The sequence below is a fragment of the Aristolochia californica genome, unplaced genomic scaffold (assembly GCF_029961685.1).
Source record: "Aristolochia californica isolate CCGP_79_NKW_82.1479 unplaced genomic scaffold, dmAriCali1.0.hap1 SCAF_8, whole genome shotgun sequence".
NCBI lineage: Eukaryota > Viridiplantae > Streptophyta > Magnoliopsida > Piperales > Aristolochiaceae > Aristolochia > Aristolochia californica.
The window spans coordinates 38,023,619-38,044,369 of NW_027182279.1; the positions used below are offsets into that span (position 1 = coordinate 38,023,619).

Sequence of the window (20,751 nt, forward strand, 5' to 3'; positions counted from 1 at the left end):
GATTTGGTGATGAACAAACCTAAAGGAGGACGACGAAGGAAGGGAGGGTGTAAATAGTTTTGTTCACTTTTTTTTCTTAATTTTATTTCTCTTTCCTTAATTCCGATGTGTTTTCAATTAGTTCAAAGTGCAAGGTGAAATTTTATAGATAACATTCATGCACTATGACCAATAGTACTAAAAGAAATGATTGCATACAAAGTACATACAGGATTTTTAGGTGGTTCACAATCCTTCTGCAGTTGTTTCTCCACCCCAAGATATTTTAACACCTTGAAAATCCACTATGTTTTGGTTAGTTTTATGACATCTTCAGCAAATTGCCACTAAGGTCAATTATAATGTTGCCCACACAAAATCTTATGATACTCAATTGACCATAATAGCCAACTTACAATAACACTTTATCACTTAGATTTAAAGTATCTAGGCACGTTAACCTAGACCCACTAAGGGATTTTCTAGCTTCTCACTAGGCTACAGAAGCTTAAAACCACACAACGATTTTTAAGAACTCACTAAACACACCAACCTAGACCCACAGATTTTTAGCACCACCTGCCTACATAAGTCTTTATGGCTTACAAAGAACCAAACACAAGTTTCCAACTTCTACTCCTTGGCCACAAAAGCTTTTCTCAAATAATTTGATATGCTTGGCTCTTTTTTAATCTTTTCACTTTAAGTCTTCATGTCTTTTTACAAATGTGCTTAACTTCTATGCATGGGTTTGACTCCTTTGACCTTTTGCACTTTAATTATTCAATTCCGTAGCCGAAGTGTTGACTTTTTCCTATATAATCGTCTCATTTTGCCGATTTTACTCTTCTTGCATTTTTCGGGCAAGCTATTTGAGAAAATGATTTCTTTTTTTCACTTGTTCAATCAAAAAGTGTTATTGGGTTGATTGGATTATGTGCTTTCTAATATTAGATATTTGCTTCCCTTATGTTTGTACTGTTGAGATGGATCATGTCGATCAAAGGGATATGCTACCAGAAAATATTGTTTGAGCGTTTTTTTATAATAAAAAATATTTAAGGCACATCATTAGTAATTCAAGTATTTTTATCATTAAAATTATCTTAATGGGGATCTTGAAACCAACTGAAGGAACAATTAAAAGTTAAGATTCCTAGTGAACCAAAGTATTTTTTGCACTATAGAATCTCAAACAAAGTGTTCATGCAAGAAATTTTTCACAGTTAAAGGATCCTACCAAAAATATTTGTATTAGCTTTATGGTGATTTTTTATTAATATTTTCACATTTATTTTCTAAAAGATGTAATAAAAAAATTGGTGTGTATGCTACAAAGGGAGACACACGACAAGAATGTAGAAATAAAGAAAAAGTTGTAGAATAGTAAACGGTAAATTCACCACCACCACCTCCCTAAGTGCCATAGAGATATTTGTACATTAATTGAAAGCTCAAGGCTTATAGATAATCATGCCATATTTTTATGACATCTAAGTAAATAACCCTCTCATCTTTTTCATGTAAATTGACAAAAAAATCATATTGAATGATGAAAGTACACTTTTCACTTACTTTTTCTTGTATTGCATGTAAAATAAGTAGAATATCCTTAAAGTCTCAATTTTTATTTTCAATTTAAAATGTCAAAAGTACTCTATTTGACCAACTTATTTTCTTTTAAAAAAAATTATGTAAATATCACCTTATCTATTCTTTGTAATATAACATAAATTTGAAAATTGGGTAAATATCTAAAAATATTTTCCTTTTATAAAAGTATCTATTATGATATGTTGTTTTTAGGACTCCATTACTTAAAGGTCTTCAAGGTTGAGAGAACGAAGAAGAAATGAAGAAGGAGAAGAAGAGAGAAGGAAGGAGAGAGGACAACCGAGAGAGAGTAGAGAAGAGAATGGGGGAGAATTAAAGTTATGGAACTTGTCGTAACCCTCTCCCTTAAGTTTTATTTATAGATATCAATAATATCAATATTACAAGTATACTCTTCACCCTGGTAGGAGTGAAGAAGAAACAAAAAAAATAAGATAATTACAACAATGACACCGAAGCTTGCTTATATCTTCTAACATGGAATTTTTTAAAATGAATTCCTAATGTTCAAAAAATATATTCGTATAAGGAAATTATTTATCAAATTTTGCCCTACCCGATACACCTTATATCAGTCGATATATGACAATGTAAGAGAACATATAACCTTATTCTAAAATTATCTCCTTGTAAAACTTCTCCCTCCATGGCTAGGGTTTAAAGATGAACATTAATTTTAGAACTTGACCAAATATTATTTTTTTAAAGAAGAAATATTAAAAAGAAAAAGAAAAAAGATTGCAGGATTAATTTAATCACTTGCCATCTTTTCCTTTCCAAAAAGTAAATGGATCAAAACAAACACGTGTGCAATTTAGTGAGGCACATGCTTGTCATCAACGGGGCCCACCTTCTTTGTTGCTCAGATCGGACTGATGGCCGGCCAAGGCAGACCAGTTTTAACTTTTAAAAAAGGGTCTAGACGGCGACAAAAAGGGTTCGGCTCGAGGAGCGGTTTCCGAGTTCCGAGGCCCGGTCCCCGGCCGGCCCGCCCGTCGGAAAATACTTTCTTATTGTTTCCGTTTACCGGTCCACGCTCGAATACGTCAACGCGTGGCAGCAGGCCGGGCCGACTACCCGCGCGGTCGCTGTCGTCGGTCGTCCTCGGAGGCGGGAGCGCGTTTCTCGGATTCCCGGCTCCGTCCCATGAAAGGCAACCAAATTCTAAACTTTGATCAGATTCAATTCCATTGCCAATTCAATGTCGACTCTGTTGAGGTCGGGGAAAATCCTTTTCAATTGCTTCTTAAAATTATTCGAGAATTCATCATCGATATCGAAAATGTGCTTCGCCATTATCGTCAACTCCAGAGCTTGCTGGCAGCAGACTTTGGAGTTCGATACAAGAAACAGTTTCCTTCACATGATAACTAGTTCCGTTTCGAGATTATCCATTGCGAAGGGAAAAAAGAAAGATGTGCATGAGGTTGACTGGCCTGAGAGATTCTCTTCATGACTGCTGCAACGAGATGCATGCGTTTTTGTTTGTTGAAGCAAACCCAGAAAAGATTTTTGGGTTGGTTTGAAGATGGAGTAGTCATTGATGAGACTACATTATTATCATCTCTGTGTGCATGTGAGGAACGAGGGATTAAAAAATTGACCAGGTTTGTTTAGGTTTGGTTGTTGGACGTTTGTTCTTGAGCATTATTTAATTTTCATGCTTTACATGTTTTGTTTTAGGGTTTATTTTTTTCTATAGGAAATTCTTGGAAAAAAATGTGAATAAAAATTTTCTCTGATCAAAATTTTGAAATGCTTATACCCGTCTTCGAGTTTTTTCTCCGCAAGAGTTAAAAAATGAGTTTCCTATTGCTCCAATAGAAAATGACGATTAAGACAAATTGAGAAAGAATAAGGTAAGAAAACTAGCTAAATAGTAGATTTTTTTTTATAGGAAAATTATTATGAATCATGAGAGAAACTAGTCAAAGTGAAAATAAAATAAAATAAAATCCATTATTTAATATCTTATAATTAAGGTGACAATGAGACAGGTTCGAGTCAAGTTAGGTCGACCAAAACTTAATGTAAGATGGATCCACACAAAAGCTACTTATTTATTATAGGGGAGAAAACCTTTCATGTTAACCTATTTAAAGTATAAAAAATAATATATATAATTAATTTTTTTAAAAGAATTATATTGGTAGATGCATTGTTTATAGTAAAAATAAATAAGAAATGTTTGGCTCAATGTAAATGTATTGAAATAGACCAATTTAGTTCAGTTTTTGCTCTTTTTTCTTGATATTTGATAGAACTCAACTAGTGAAATAAGCTTGTGAACATATCATCATTGTAGTCATTATAAAAACCTAAAACGATCGAATCAATTGATGATTGTAAGCAAGAAAATCCTCTAGTATAGTTAGAAAATATATCTAAGGGTATTTTGGTTATTTTACTCTTTAAGGGTATTTTGGTCGCTTTAATATTTTTTTTTTTATGTAATCTTGTTCTACATATTAAATTATATCAATGGTTAAATTTTCATGTATATTGGATATATGGTTAGGGAGATATAAGGAGATTAATGTTTATTAAATGTATAGGGATATTTTTTATAATTTATAACTCAAAACACCTATTTAAGAAGTTACGGAATTTATGCATAATTCCCAACGAAGCCTTTTAAGCTCTTTAGAAATTTATTCTCCTTTCTCTTTTTTCTCTCAATTTTCTCCTATTCCTTTATCCAAATTTGGATTTTTACAAGCATATTTGCTGCTTAAATTATTTTTAAACCTTTATAAGGAAATTTTTAGGAACTTCGAAGAAAATTTTGAGTTTCTTCGGAATTTTTATTAGCACTCAAAACCCATCTCAAGAACTCTACCATGTACTAAAGACATTACAAGAATCAATTAAAAAAAATTTGTGGAAAGGAAGCTAACAGAAAAAGAGATGTTTCAAATCAATTGCTGCAAACTGAGGTTAGCAACAGCCATACCTGGCTCTCAAAGAAACACAAGCATAAGGTTTTTAATACTAAAAGAGACTCTTTGAATTGATTTGCATAAGGTTTGCTACTGGTTTCTAGTTCAAGACCTCAACCTAGAAAATCATGTAAATTATTAGTAGGAAAAAGGTTTTTAACTTCGACCGGTCATTTTGGGATGAAATCAAATTTAACTTTTAACACTTTTTACTGCACAGAGCTTTGTTCGACTTTCTTTTTCCCTTTCTCTTTTATGGTCTGTTTGGAATCCCATGGAAAATAAAAGAAAATGAGAATTTAACTATTATTATTCCCAAAAATGGTTAATGAAAAAGAGTATTTGATCATTATCTTATTTTCACTAACTATTTTTGGGAATAATAATGATCAAATTTTCATTTCTTTTCTTTTCTAGGGGTTCCAAAGAGACCCTTATTTTCTTTCCATTTCCTCGTTTCATAACTAGACCTTCCACCATTAGAAGCAGTTAGGTTTGCATGAAGGAATACTTTTGTTTCAATTTTTCTCCCTCTTGGCTTAGTACAGAAGTTATTTTCACAATCAATAAAGCAGACTACTGTACTGTACTCTCCACTATTTTTAGCATCATTTGACAAAGAAAGCCCATAAAAATAAATCATAACAGCAGAGAGGTGAAGGCATGAGCTACTACAAGAAATGTTAAGAAACAACCTTCAGTTTATATAAACTATCACACAGACTCTTGCATCAGACCAGCACCGTTGATCCACTAACAATAAGCTGCAAAGCCTGCGGCAAGGGCTGATGATCCATTATGTACTTAAAAACTAACAGGGGAAATCATGTCATGTGGATGCTGCTATACGGGGCAGCTCATTGGTTGGAACCTGTAAGAGAGTACATACGTATTCAAAAATATTTAACATATGAAACAACCGACCAGCAAAAGATAAAAACAGGTGAATGTAACAATATGACCATGAAAGAAGAATTTCAATAAGTAGGAGAAAAACCAGGACTGAGAAGGTGAATTACCATGGTTAAGGAGTTTGAGATAGATCAGGAATCCCTTTCGAAAGACAGAAAAAAGAAGAAGAGGGTGGGTCAGGAGTAAGGCAAGCAAGATTCAGAAGCAACTCTGGAGCCACTTAGTCTTGTACTTTGTAAAGAAAGTGGTTTGAGGAAGAAAGAAGTAAAAAAAAAGTTGAAAGAAAAAGAGGAGCAGCCTTGGTTGTGTTCTCCTATCTTTTGCAAATCTCCCTGTTTCTGGTCTCTCCCTCCCTTCTCTTCTTCTTCTAAATTATTCTTCTCAATTTTCCTATTTTTCATTCCCAATTCTTCTTTTTTTCTCTCTATTTTCTGCCTTTCTCTTTCTAATTCCAGCAATTAACAGATATTCGCATACGACAATTAAAATCACCCTTGTCCCACATCACATTTAATTGAGAGTAGAAGTCATCAACCAATAGGTTAGGGCTGGCAGAAAAGAGAAACGATTGAGGTTTTATCCTACCAGTCCAAACTTTTTTCGAAGAACCTTCAATAGACTTGCTGAATGAAGAGAAAGAAGCTACAAAATTGGAGAAAATCTGCCTAAGATTGCCTTCACTGCTCTAATACCATATAAAAAAAAATATTTGAGGAAGAAATAAGAGAAGGAGCAGCCTTGGCTGCATTAGATTTTGTGCCAGAAAAGTACGAGCTCCTCTCTTGTATTAGTGATTTAAGTGAAAAATTACAGAAAGGACAAAAATGCCCTTAGTTACAGAAAGTCACATAACTCTTAAAATACAACTCTATTTTGAATGAAACTTGAGACATAAGAATATAAAAACATTATCTAACTAACAAAAATAAGTTAAGATAAAACTTAATATGAGAAATGACTAAAATACCCATGAACTCGTATTTTACCATACTTCATTTACAGTAATCTTTTAGGGACCATCTAATGCTCTTTTCTCTTTTCTCTTTTCTAACAAAAACTGCAGAGGCATGTTACAAGAAGTTCATGGATCCAAGACTTTGTCAAAGTCAATTTTTTTCCCAAGTATGATAATTTGTTCTTACTACAAGGGTTCAGAAAATTAAGGCTTTGCCCTCCTATACTGTGGGTTTTAATGCACATGTCAAATAAGTATAAACATCGTCTTTTCTACGACAAGCAGGCATACCACCATCATCATTCCCATAAAGAACACTAAAGAGCATCAAAGTGATTTCACAAACTCAATTGGGCACGGTGATCAACCAATCCAAAAAAAAAAGGTAACAAATATTAAAAAGTAAGAGACAAAGTTGCTAACTTCCTTCACAGACAGATGTGCCTTCACAAGGGCTTTTGGAATTTTCCATGAACCCACACCCGTCGCATATGTTTCCCAGTGCGACGATTAACTGATTTGATGCAACAATACTCTAGTTCCAACTGTCATACACATGTACCAGTCATCAAGGGCTGCTCATTAAACAACTACAATAAGAACTGAACATCCAGACATCATTAACAAACCTCCTTTTCAATCGAGAGGGTACCAGGAAAACTTAATTACATAAAGCAAAATAGTACAAAAGAAAAAGAAAACAAACGCACAGAAAGTAGCACAGTCAGCTCTAGCGAATGAAATTTAAACAGATCATTGTGACCAAGGATGTTAAAAGAAACAAAGATAAACGATTCAGACTTTTAAAAAAAAAAAAATTGGTGATAAACTTTATTAATCAGCGGGGAAAGATGATTCAGACAACTTTGAAATCTAAGTAATAGATGAAAGTCATTCAGTAGGATCAAGTGACTTTCCACTATGTGCCATGGTTAAGGATGTTGCCATAACCCCATGAGCATTCCAGACACTTTCCTGACATTCTTCAGTAGATGAAATATGACTTCATGTTTTCATCAAAAAAATATGACTTCATGTTTTCATCAAAAAAATATGACTTCAAGTCCTACAGAAACTATGCCCAAACTAAAGAAAATATTTTTTTTCTCCAAAGGCTCATTAAAACATCGGATGGACTAAGTATTACCTCTATGAAGCCTGCACTTAAGAAGAGGTCCCTCACAGTATTCAGAGAGAAAAAATATGAACGAGTACCATCTGCCCTCATGTATTCTCTGAATCCCAATCTTTTCTTTGGCTCAAATCGAAGCATAGTCATATCATAAAGGCCTAATATTTTTAGAAATGGATCACATCAGAAAATATTCAATGTTGTAAAAAGAATACATAGCAATGCAGAGGAAGTCCTCTATAATGATACAAAGAGCAGTAAAGGGCTTCATGAGTTGGGCTTCCTCTTTAAGTATCAGTAGTCTTATGAGAACAGTTCCAATGATATTTTGGTATGAATCAGCTAATTAATTTACAGGTGTCACCAGTGATCTCAGTTGTGTAGTTTGCTCTAGTTGCTGCATATTTTCTTTTCACAACAAAAACTTCATGTGTCAAAGTGGCCCAACTTAGAGTGTCCACCAAAAGCAAAGGAAAATGTGGAAAAAAAAAAGCAGTTCAATCAACAATCAGGTCATGCATATTTTGGTATCAAAATTTGCCACATAATATGGTAAGAAGAATTCCTTTCAGATCTCTGGCTTCTGAGAAACGCTCATCTATTTTTTATTTTTCCTTCTTTTTCTTTTTCTGTTCAGCAATAAATTTGGAGGTATTCTTACCATAATCCCTGAATAAGAGTGATCCTCCAGGCCTTAAGACTGATATACACTCTTCAATGACGAATGGCATTTTTTGAAATGGTATTGCCGATAATGTGAAGATCTGGAAAGTGAAAAAGAAGAAAATAAGAAACTCAGTAAGATAACTTTAACTCCTCAAATATGACTCACTATGTCTTTGAATAGATGGACTTCCATTCTTTGTATGTTGGGGCTACAATTCTACATGACGGCTGATCTGATCTCTTTCAGCAAGTCGCTCATAGGTACTCCCCTTCCTGGTCTCGGAAAAGTGATGATCTCCGCTTGTGATAGTTTCATCCCGTGGGGGCTTTAGAATGAACGCAACCGAAAGCGTTTCAATGTAAAAAGTGAATCAGCGGTAAGAGTCGCGGACCATATCTCTTCTTGGCTTCTGACTAAGAAGTTCTTCTCCTCCTTTGTGAGTACTTCTATCTATGAAAACTGGAGAAACTTGGCAATGATGCACATTGGGACAAAGGTCCAAGTCATGCAGGAATGGACCCCTCCTAAACCCGGTTACCTTAAGTTGAACTTTGATGACTCTTCTCTTGGTAATCCTGATATTGCTGGCTTCGAAGGTGTTATTTCGGATCCTTCCGGTAATCAGCATTTCTCGTATGCCGGCCATTTAGGCATCTTCAATTCTACGTCAACTGAGCTACATGGCCTCCTCAACGGGCTCTGTGTTTTCAAAGACAAGTGCAGCGGTCCCTTTCACATTGAAAGGGACTCGAAAGTGGTCATTAGTTGGTGTGAGTGTGCATCCCCTCTCCCGAGGCGCCATTGGGACATCTTTCAGGAGATTCTAGAAATTGTCTCCCTATTTTCTTGTATTTGGTCTCACATTCCGAGATCCGCAAATTCGGCAGCAGATGTGCTTGCCAAACAGGGAGTAATCCTGCAATCGCTTGTTGTTAGGGATCTGCTCCCTCCTCCTTTGTAATTTTTCTCTTGTTAATATAGATACATCTTAATAAAAAAAAAGGGCTTTGAATAGATGAAAATATTAAATCAATGTTTATTCATCCAGGGAGCCTCCAACTGATGGGCCGCACTTTGTATCCACAAGTGCAACAAGACAACTGAACAAACTACAGAGTAGGCTGCATTCAGAAAACTGTATCCAAATGTCAACATGTAGCATGACGTACAGACATGAACTTTCAAATTACCACAGTTATCAACTAGAAGTATGTAAGTCAAACCGTCATCCTTGACATAACATAATACTTACCAGGGTAATAAAATCAACTCTTCTAATGCAACACTCGCCTCCTTCAAAGTGAGGTGAATTGTTTAAGTCTGATTTCTCCTTCCCTTCCACATCTACAAAATCCAAAACACAAACAGACTATCTCAATTCTCTCATTTATGGAATCTATAGGAAACTATGAAGTGAAAGGAACATGAAGATAGCAACAATACGAAAAATAATGAAAACAATGACAATCAAAAAAAAAAAAAAAAACTGCCCTCAGCACTAACTGGAGTTGATGGAAAACCAGGATGAAGAAACTAAATGCAGGTCATACAAACCTAGTAAACAATCTGATTCAATTTCTGGAGAGTTTTTACGACAAGAACTGCAGGCTAACCAATGTGGAAACCCATTGACAGAAATGTCACAGAGATATGGATGGAATCGTTGTTTGAGTGAGACCTCAACAGCAGCATCTATCATCTCACTTGCCCTTTCAAGGGCCTCTGTGCTACAATCAAAAGCATAAGCAACAATACTTCGATTTCCCCTATCAAAAGAAAATAAGCCATATTAGAAAGATGGAAATAACAATTATAAAACATTAACTAGATTTAGAAAGATATGGCAATCAAAGGAAGACGTCACATTTGACAGATGAAGTTTATTTTGGACTCTGTGCCCTGCAAACTTTAAAAGGCCGTTGAACTAATAGCAGAACTTAGTGATACATAACAATAATTGGACATAACAAATACGTGAAGCTCTCAACTACTCCTCAACGTTCCAATTGCCCTATTATTCTTTCCTTTTTTTTATATTATAGAAGTTTTAACAAAGTACAAGATGTAGAACACAAAAACATTTAAAATAATAGAACATAAGCCATATGAAAATACAAGCTTCATTTTACTTCGAGCACTAATTGAAACTTTGATCTCTTTCCCACTCTCTGCCATCAGCATAGCATGCCTCTTAAGATTTAAATATTGTTTCTCTCCGGTCATGCTTAACAATATCCAGGTCTTGCTTCTATTCGGAAGGCAGATTAGATAAGGAATAAACTTACCAGCATTGGAAGGAAAAGAGTCAAATTTCAGTAACTAAAAATGCTGAAGTTCTGATTCTATCAGAACTCCAGCATTTTGATATAGCCCCTGGGACTGTATAATAAATTAATTCCCATACCACATAATTTAATTCCCCACTCTTCTAAAAACAAAAAAATAAAAAATCACCTTTGAGGCCCACTTACAACTTATCCAATTTTTTTTTCTTTTTTTTTTTTGGAATGACGATGTTCGGTTGTATTGAAAGGAATAAGTAAAGGAAGAAACACTAAAACCAAAGAGAGGCAAAACTTCTTATCACCTTTAAAATCAGCGAGTGGTCTGTCATAATGGCTATAACCTCATCAGCTAAAAACTAGCTGGCCACATCATTCAGCTCAAGTTTCACAAACAACTATGAGATTCGAGGCCATTAATTAATACTCGCCATGAAGATATGAGTAAGGCTAACAGAATCCCGTTTCACAAGTCAAAAGCTTGGTGTACTTCACATTCATTCTTTAAAGGCCACCACCTCTTGTATGGAAATCTTTTACATCTCAAAGACCAAGTCCTTATCGTTACGATGAGATTTGTACTCTTCTAGTCTCCTTTTTTTACTAGACTTTAAGAGTAAGAATGGGAAATAGAAACTATGGTGAGCCAGACCGAAATGAGAAAAATGACAAAGTTGAATTATGTGTCCACCAGTAAAGTTGAATGAGAAATTCATAACCCAACTTTGTGCAGGAACAATGACCATAAAACAAATGAATGTCAAGTTTCAGCATTAATTGAAAAGATAGTTGTCCGTGAGTTGGTAATGCTAATATTATCAGTTAGAATACTGTGATGTGTATACATCAAATAGTCTATCAGCAAAAAAATAAGATAGGACGGTGAGCTCCTCTAAGCAAAAAAACCAATCAAATGTAGCCCACATAGCCCTTCATTTAGGGTAACAAGATCTGCAATGAGATCAGATAAGTAGTTTTTCTTTTTCCATATAAAAACACACTCCCTAAAGTCATCAAAATCAAAATGTGTACGAAATTGGAAATCTGCAGTCCTCCTACTGGCCCATTCTCGTGATGTATAGAACTGCCTGATTTGGGTCAATCAAATAGAGAACTGAAGAAACATTGCCCAGTGGGTGGGTACAGAATGGAACTGTTAAATTACCGCAAAATGGGAAGGACAGTGCTCCCATTCCCGCACCCAACTTCCAGAAGTTTGGAAGATACATCATCCTTAAGCAGCTCCGGAAATTCTTTCAGCAAATAACGTCTTTCCTGCAATGGGAAAATAAAGACGTTAAAATAGCTCCAGAGCGTCATTCAGGATTCAACATTTTGGAACAAATTTTGCTAAGAGAAATCCGAGCATCCAAATTCGATCAACTCAAGTGACCAAATAGAAGAGGTACCTAAATTAATGAAGAAAAAAAAAGGAAATGGTCAAAGAGAGAGGCTGGATAAGAACGGATTTAAGTTCTCACAACTGTAACACTTTCGAGTAGGACAAACACAGAGAGGAATCAGTGAGTGAAGCTACGCTGAATACTGAAAAATATTCACCACTACTGAAACTTCAGTTACTGGAGACAAACGCATTAAAGAAGCATAAAAATTCCAAGTTGAAAAAAGAAGATGATGGAAGTAATGTGAACCAAATAACGAAGAACACATACATACATGCAAGCTAAGGAGACAAAAACGTAAAGGTTCATAACTGAAACGGTGAAAAACAGGGAAGAATAACTTGTTAGTGTAAGAAGCAAGGAGTTCCAGGCGACAGAAACCTTGAAAAACCTTCCCGTGGAATGACGCTCGTAGAATCTTTTCCAAGCATCCGAGCACTCCGAAGGAGGACACGGCGAAGAAGGCGAATCCTTAAATGGTTCACAGTGGTAACGTAGAGATGCATCGCTCTCGATTTCCGCCCGGAACTCGTCAAAATCGAAATCTTTGGAGAAGTACTGAGTTTCTTCGGCCATTCTCTCTTCCGGAAGTTCAAAAGCGTCGTAGCTCGCAAGTCGCCTGGAAACATAGGGCTCGTAGACACGGACCTCCCCCAAACAATGGGCCAGGCCCACCTCTTCACTCAATCCAGTTATGATGGCTTTAAATTAGAGAAAAAAAAGGCCCAGTTGTCAGCAATTCTTCAGCTATCGTGTCGTAGTTGGATACAAGATTTACAGTTTGAGTTACAGTCAGTCTCGAACTCGATCAACCTGCATCTTTATCTCTATCACAATGAACCCCAAACATTCTAGGTATTTGATACAATGCTTAGACACCACATTCCAAACACTCCAAGATAGCCCAAGAGATAGTACTTGGATTTTGTGCCTCGATGGATGGAGGATCATTTCCAGAGTCAAAGGGTTTAATTGGAGCCCATGGAGAAGAAAAGAAAATGAGAATTTGACCATTTTTATTCCTAAAATAGTTAGTGAAAAGGAAAATTTGATCTTTATCTTAATTTTACTAACTATTTTTGAAAATAAAAATGGTCAAATTCTCATTTTGTTTTTTTTCTAGGAGTTTCAAACAGACCCGAAGGGAAAGATATGAAGAGCTCTTCAGGTTAGTCCATCACTTACACTTAAAAAACTGTCGATCAACCCTTATCCTTATCTCTATCACAATAAACCCCAAACACTATTGCCTTCAGTTTTTGCACTTCCATAAAACTAACTATGCTTGATCAACAAAAACAACATCCGTACCCAAGACAACCCAAGAGATACTACTTGGATTTTGTACCTCCATGCATAGAGGATCATTTAAGTCAAAGGGTTTGTTTGGAACCCCATGGAAAAGAAAAGAAAAAAAAATGAGAATTTGACAATTTATATTCCCAAAAATAGTTAGCCAGAAGGAAAATTTGATCATTATTTCATTTTTACTAACTATTTTTTGGAATAATAATGATCAAATTCTCATTTTTCTTTCTTTTCTAGGGGTTCCAAACAGACCGAAAGGGAAAGATATGAGGAGCACTTCGGGTTAGTTCTTCACTTACACTTAAAAAATTGCCGACCGGTTACTAGCTTTCCTTATATGCTTGGAAAAACTACCTTGCAACCTAACCCATAAAATCTTCTATTTCAATTTCAGCCCCTCCTCCTTGTTTGCATCCATGGCAAACCCATTTCTTGATTTTCCACCATGCATTAAAAAAGTAATTCAAATGAAGAAGACTCATGATAGTGAGAAGCCTTGTTTATCTGCTTAAGTCTCTTAAACAAATCAAAGAAGACTATTTATATAAGGAGGATAGAGCCATAGGTACCCAAATCAACACATCCCAACCAAGGGGTTTTATTCTCCCAAGAGCTTGACCAAAACCCATGGAGAGCTTCCAATTATATTCCATGATTTTCTCATCTAGTATAATATAGAAGGCAGCTTTTTGAGGAAGATTTAGCTCAAGTCTTCAAAGTGGGGAAAGGTGGGATCTGAGTGAATTTCGTCTTATTTTAATTATCACTTTGACTAAGAGATTCCCACATTGGTCCACTTGCAAATTTTTTACTTGTCGATACTTGATTTAGTTCATTCAAATCTAAACAATGTTATTCAAAGAGTTCTATCATTTTTATTTTTTTTGAATTCAACACATTTTGATGTATAGATTGATCGAATTAATATGAGAAATATAGATACAATATCTCGATATTTTCCGACACTAATGACAGTTTAATTATGATTAGGAAGGTTTATTTTCAACTAAGGATGCCCACTACCATTGCATGATAACTAACAGGAATTTTCAGGGCTAGTTTATTATTTTGATTGGAAGGTTGAGAGATAATCTGAGTCGATTCTTTGTTAATTTTTTTAAAAAAGGAATTTTCCCAAAAGAGAAGATGAAGAAGAATCTGTGGGCAGAGAAACCCGCTACTTTGCTGAAACAAAATACCGCGAATGAAGAAGGGGATGCGAGAAATTGAAGTGGGAACGATGATGCCAGCATGTGGGCTGCTGAAAAGGGAATCCATGCTCATACTCGTTGGTTCTCATAAAATCCGACCTGGGTTGTCGCCGGAGTCATGTCAATATCTCCTAATCTCAGAGTGCCTGACTTGGGCCAGTTAGGGGAGAGTCGGCGAGAGGACTAGGGGCGAGTCCTAGACTGAGAACCAGCGCGTCCACCGTCTGAGTGAGGAAGATTTACTGTTAGTAATGAAGGTGAGTCTGATACTGAGAACTAACTCGTCCTCTCTCCTATGATGTTTCCATTGACTTTAGCTCTGACCATTTTATCGATACTACTATTTTACAGAAGATCTCCTTGGCCTCTTTTTTCCACGATCTGTAGGTGCAATTTCTGGCAGAGTGCACTGAAATGATCAAAAGAAGTACGGCAGTGACAATTACAGAGAAGCGTCTTCGGGAAAAGGAGTTCCAAAGCCTGTTTGTTTTTGCATCACAGCAACTCAGCCACTCGACCCAGATTGCAAATAAAAGAGACAACAAAATTAAATGAAATGCTTGCACAGATCCTTTGTGGTGGAGACTGGTAGAGAATAGATCAATAAGAGTCTCCAGTTTTCAGTGTAAAAATTACAATGCAGGTTTCCTTATCCTGGTAACTAAACGGTAAAATAAATGCCAGTATAATAGCATGGCGCACCTTTGCAGGGCATGTAAGTACCCGGCTGGGTCATTTCTGTATAGCTAGATTTTTGAATGTGAACATTGGTGATTGAATTAGCCAAACCTGGGCTGATATGAATGATGCATAATGGGTCAGCACGTAATGGTTTATTAAGCTTATCTCCAGCCTCTAAAAGGGTGAACTGCAAGATTGCCATCTTCAACCATCAACCTGCCTGTTGGAGGACTCTTCGGAGTTCATCGCTTAACCTCTGCAACAATACCGGTTTCCGAATGAGCCCATTCATTCCAGTATGAAGACACTTGTCCCGTACACCATCATCTGCACTGGCTGTCAAGGCCACAATCAAAGGCCAGGGACCACTTCTGTATTTTCGGATTCTCATGGCCACATCAAACCCATCTATTTCAGGCATTTGGAGATCCAACAGGACTACCTGGAAGAAATTTCCTACCCCCAGGGCACTCAAGCATTCCATACCAGATGAAACTGCTGAGACTTGGCAACCTAGTTTTTCCAGTAATTTTTTTGTTACAGCTCGGTTCACATCGTCATCATCTGAGACAAGAACTTTAAGGCCTTTGAAGAAAGAATTAGAGAGGTAAAGCTTCTCCGAGGAGCCTGCAGATTCCTGGATAGGTGCAGGCGGTTGAAGTTGAAACCTGAGGAGGACAATCATGGTGTCTGAAAGGCCTTCCGGATTAGGGGCTACCCATATGATCCCTTGCATCATCTGCAGATCATGGTAACATGGTTAGACAGAAAAAGAAAACAAAATAGAAAAAAATATGAGATAGGGCCCTAGAATCAAATTGACACTAATTTTTATAAGGTCTTTTAGTGCAGCCAACCCATACTGATGGTTCTGAGCTACGACCCACTTTAACACATTTAAGATTTCCAAGGAAAAGATTCTGTCATTGGAGACCTTCATTCTAGAGGTCTGTTTTAAGACTATTAAGACATGTTTCCTACATTTGCTTTGCAGATGCTTTCAACTATGCTTCCACAGCTTGATATGTCATCATTCTTTATTATAAATGCCGTGAACCCACTCTTTGCAAGCCTTGACACTTCAGAGACGCAGATCCAACCTATGAAATATGATCATCTACCTATATATGATTAAAATTGAAGAAACGATAAGGACATACCTGGACAAGTCTTTTACAGACTTCGAAAGAGAGGTCTTCTTCAAAACTTTTCCTGAGAAGCCTCCCACGAAGCTGTTCCAATGACGCCGTCTCTTCAGTTGGAGCATTATTAATCCCCATCTCAAACCTGACATAAACATTCCCATTGGAAGACATTACTCTCCACGGGAAACGCCTGTGATCTTTCATCACATCACTGCCATTTTCCACAACCACTCGGAAAATCACAGCCCCACCATCAGCCCTGTTCAACAAGTTACCGACCATGTGCAACATCACTTGAAAAATCCGCTTTTCATCCCCAATGACCCGATCTGGAATCCTCTTGTCAACGTCAATGTCAAAACCAAACCCTTTACAAACACACATACACCTACCAAGGCTACCAACCTCCTTAATCATAGAATGCAAATGGAAAAACCTTGCATCCAGTGACAGCCTTCCACGGTCCACTGTGTCCATTACATCATTAATTAATGTAGAAATAACATTGCTAGTTTTAGCCATTGTATCAATTATTACCCTCTGATCCGGATCCATACGTTCTTGTTGTAGCATTGACAACAAACCCAAGATAGAATGCATTGGCCTCCGCATTCCTTGACTCATCACCTTCTGAAATGAGTTCTTTGCTTGACTAGCCATCATAACATTTCTTCTAGCATGCTGCAACATGCGATTTTGCTCTGCTAATTTCTCCATCATCATTTGTGAGTCTTCTAAAACGGCAGCATGAGAGAGAGCCACCGCCACCTGATCAGCCACCACCTCCACAATCTCCGTTGCTTGATCACTCCATACCCTCTGTTCAACTCCAGGAAGAACCAAAACCAATATTGAGTAATGCTCCGGCATGATTTCTGGAGTCCCGCCCTTAAAATTTCTCACCCTTAACATTGGCATGCGGATTGCTGCAACAGAGTTTGAATCAAGGGTCCCATCACTACTTTTAAGTGCAAGTGCAGAGTCTGGCCTCAGAATCTTCACACCCTTGCTCCCCTTGATCTCAAGCACATCTGGATCACTAATTGAAATTGAAAGTTTGTACAAACTAACTGAGTTTCGTGGGTTCAATTCATAGGTCATGATCATCCTGGAATGGTCCTCATTCTCCATCCAAACTGCACAATTTTGCAGTGCCAAAGTCCTTGACAGCTCAACTAACGTAGTAGATAATATTGTATGTTTATTGAGTGATTTTCGAATCTCATGAGTTAACATTCGAACATGCCAACTAGACTCTGTCTGCTTCTTCATCATTCCCATTTCTCGGTTGAGTTCTCGAGTTTTCAACTTCAGAAACAACTCTCTCACCTTTACTCTGAGGAGCAGTGGGATCATGGTCAATAGGGTTATAGAGGTTGCACATGAAACTAGTGCCGTAAGAAATTTGAATATGGTGAGAGCCAACATGAGTTGAAAGGAGTGTGGCTCGTAAATCCAAGCAGTACATAAATGGGTTAATCCACAGAGAACTATAAAAGCTATGAATTGGCCCAGGACCCATTTGAAAGGCAGGTTTGAGCAGCTAACGAAGTAAACGAGCTCAATTGGGATAGAAAAGTAGGCCAATGCAATCAAAAGGTCACTCACTTTTTGGCATTTAAAGATGCTTTCAAGGGTCCAGAGCCCTTCGTCATCACAATGACAATGAGGAAATTTCACTTCCCGAGCAGAAACAGATATAGCAAAGGATGAGATTAGAAGCCCACGACCTAATGCTCTTAACATTGCATCAGCAAAGCCACTTCAATCCATTTTCGCTCACTGCTCACAATCCCTAGAACCCACAAACGTCATTATTAATAACAGAAAAGACAAGTAAAAAGAAGCAAATAAAAAAACTTCAAAAATGATTTACCACATCCATGCTCAAATCAAAGCTAAAAAGACCCAAACTCTCAGAAATAAATTACAAAAAGTTCCTTCTTTTCATTTGAGCAAATGTTCAAATCTTTCTTTTTCGAATGTTGAACACCCCCATACCCTGGTGAGATTTGAACCCAAGACCCCCCAATAGAAAAAAATGTTCAAAACTAGCAGTTCTGGATTGGAAAATGGATAAAGCCAAGCAAGACCCACAGTTGCATCATAAGAACAAACCAAATCAACCAGTCTATAGCTATTACAGTCACACTAAATTTTCTTCAGCTATCCAAAAGAAGAGAGAATGAGCGAAACACGAGCTCAGGTCTAAAATGTAGTACATAATCCAAACTAACAGACTTAAAACATTCTAAATTAAAGATCCAGCAAACCCAACCACTACGCGCAAGCCCCATTACAGTAGTCGTGCAAGAAAATCGATGATAAGAAATCAGTAAAAACGCCAGAACCCAATATAACCAATCAGAAAACCATGGAAACCAATCAGAACCTGAAATGGGAACAATTACAAAGACTCGACAGGTTTGTAGATCAAGCATAGACGTCAACCCACATACTCTCAAGCCAATTACAAGGATGAATCACTCTTTCGCTCCCCTTTGTTCTTATGTTACATAAGAGTAAAACAAATAAGAGGAATAAAAGTACAAGCAAAAGAAATCTCTTCTTACTTTTTCTAACTCTCTATTATATTACCTTTTTTTATTATTGACCTTCATTTTAGCCTCCTTAGCGGAAAACAAGGAAAAGCTGATCTGAAAACCACAAATACGCAAAATAAAAGTACCTCAAGGACAACCTTCCGAGGAATAAAAATTCCACCTTTCCCAGCGACCCACTGCCGATCTTAACCCCCTCACTCACATGCAAGTCTCTGCTGGATAAGTTTCAATCCTACGCATAAGTAACTGCCGTTGAAGACGAAGAGAATCAGCCATTTAGCGGGACGAAACCGATCTGAGTTGCATTCAGAAGCGTATCCATATCCAACCAGAACCATACCCAGTAGCAGAACCGAAACCACCCTCAAACACAGATTTCGAGCAGTCTTCCAAGTCCAGGGCGGTTCTGGTTTCGGGCTAGCTGCATCCAGAAGTTCTCATTTCTTTTTTTTTTTGGGGGGGGGGGGGGGGGGGGTTGCCTTAAGACAAAATCGAAGCTTTTTAAGCTTTTATGGAGGGGAAGAAGCTCCGTTAGGAGGAAGAGAAGCTTCCGGTTGATAATCACGAGAAGACCAGACTGTGAGACTCACTATTGCATGGGTTAAATTTTCAAAAAAATCTTACTATTTCAAGGAAGCATAGACCAAAAAAAAATAAAAAATTATATAATTTTTTATTTTTAAAAAATAAAAATATCCATTAAAGCTATTCAAGAACATGTCCCATAAATTTTGAGTTAGATTTGAGTTCGAGAAACTTATAAAAACATAGAGGAAACAAGTTGAACGCCAGTCTCACCAACCTTTCTTAAAAAATCAAGTTGACACAGATTGAGTTACGGTTAACTCATGAAGTTGTAAAAAAATTTAACCGATCTAAATCGCATCCTCGTGTGATACATAAACGTACAAGTTTTCTTTGTATTTATACCTGATTTATTATAAATTATTCTACAACTTATTTAAATATGCCAACAAATTCAAAAAAGGTAGTAGGTCAAGTCGAACGCCAATCTCACCAACTTTTCCTAAAAAATCAAGTTGATACAGATTGAGTTACGGTTTACTCGTGAAGTTGTATAAAATTTTAACCGATCTAAATCACATACTCGTGTGATACATAAATGTACAAGTTTTCTTTGTATTTACATCTGATTTTTTCCTTAAATTGGCTCACCAACCCCTTGTATTTAGTATTACTATATGATATAAGTAAAGGATACTACTTTTCGAAACTATTTAAAATATATTATTTTTAAAAAAAATATATAGAATTTTGAATTTACGACAAGTCGACAGAACGATTATTGACGTCATATTTTACATGAAAAGTTAATATATAATGGAATTTAAATAATATAAAATATGTTTATTGATTTCTAATTCTTTTCATTAAAAACTTAGTAAAAGACAAAATCAGGGGAAGATGAATTTATATTCCATTAAAAATTGAAAGAAAAAAAAAAACTTGAGGAAAGTCGTCTTAGAGGCGTCTAGCGGTAAGGCACTGTCGAGATTAGGAATAAAATAGAATAGAATTGAGTGATAACTGAGCAAAGATCGGTTAGTGGGGCCCGCACCTGTCTGTATATTTTTAATATTCTATCAAACATGAAGAGAACCTGGACGCTCTTCCAACTCACCACTCGCCTTCAGGCAACGCATTTTCTCGCGAGATGTTTCTTCGGACCGATTTCTCTTTTTTATCTCAAGACTCACGAAACGTGTCGTTGCCCTGGCTCAGTCATCAGAGCGTCACACTCATGGGAGATCCACCGAGTCGACTCGATATTAGTCACATTCACCTCGTCTATCCTCCCCTCGGTTTGTCTGAGTTAGCCAAGTCTCAATTTGAATATCATGAATTTTACTGAGTTCAACCGGACCCCCATTGCCTAAGGAGAAAAATAGAGGAAGGGCAAACATCTAGCTAACCCCCTAGTCAATTTTGACCTGATCA

General features: G+C 36.7%; 2 protein-coding genes across 2 annotated transcripts; both read right to left on the bottom strand.

Moving 5' to 3' along the window:
* Nucleotides 1-5,040: 5,040 nt before the first annotated feature.
* On the bottom strand, nt 5,041-12,459 carry LOC137939004 (uncharacterized). The gene is made up of 8 exons (XM_068784158.1): nt 12,265-12,459; nt 11,646-11,755; nt 9,753-9,964; nt 9,451-9,542; nt 8,193-8,295; nt 7,547-7,689; nt 6,823-6,944; nt 5,041-5,403 (listed from the first exon to the last, which is right to left on the bottom strand). The coding sequence occupies exons 1-7, from the start codon at nt 12,457-12,459 to the stop codon at nt 6,846-6,848; spliced, it is 954 nt and encodes a 317-aa protein (XP_068640259.1). The 3' UTR covers nt 5,041-5,403; nt 6,823-6,845.
* Nucleotides 12,460-14,996: 2,537 nt separating this feature from the next.
* Nucleotides 14,997-19,244, bottom strand: LOC137939202 (protein EIN4-like). Its single transcript, XM_068784425.1, has 3 exons — nt 18,918-19,244; nt 16,244-18,023; nt 14,997-15,822 (listed from the first exon to the last, which is right to left on the bottom strand). The coding sequence occupies exons 2-3, from the start codon at nt 17,972-17,974 to the stop codon at nt 15,295-15,297; spliced, it is 2,259 nt and encodes a 752-aa protein (XP_068640526.1). The 5' UTR covers nt 17,975-18,023; nt 18,918-19,244; the 3' UTR covers nt 14,997-15,294.
* Between the last annotated feature and the right edge of the window lie 1,507 nt (nt 19,245-20,751).

What these genes read in the sequence shown, in the direction of transcription:
- LOC137939004 (XM_068784158.1), bottom strand. Translation starts at nt 12,459, where the DNA reads ATGGCCGAAGAAACTCAGTACTTCTCCAAAGATTTCGATTTTGACGAG. An exon ending in ACTGTCCTTCCCATTTTGCG is followed by an intron (nt 9,965 to 11,645) that starts GTAATTTAACAG and finishes TTCTTTTGATAG; the next exon opens with GGGAAATCGAAGTATTGTTG. An exon ending in TAAGTGCAGGCTTCATAGAG is followed by an intron (nt 6,945 to 7,546) that starts GTAATACTTAGT and finishes TGTGTATGACAG; the next exon opens with TTGGAACTAGAGTATTGTTG.
- LOC137939202 (XM_068784425.1), bottom strand. Translation starts at nt 17,974, where the DNA reads ATGTTAAGAGCATTAGGTCGTGGGCTTCTAATCTCATCCTTTGCTATA. An exon ending in TCTGTAAAAGACTTGTCCAG is followed by an intron (nt 15,823 to 16,243) that starts GTATGTCCTTAT and finishes CATGATCTGCAG; the next exon opens with ATGATGCAAGGGATCATATG.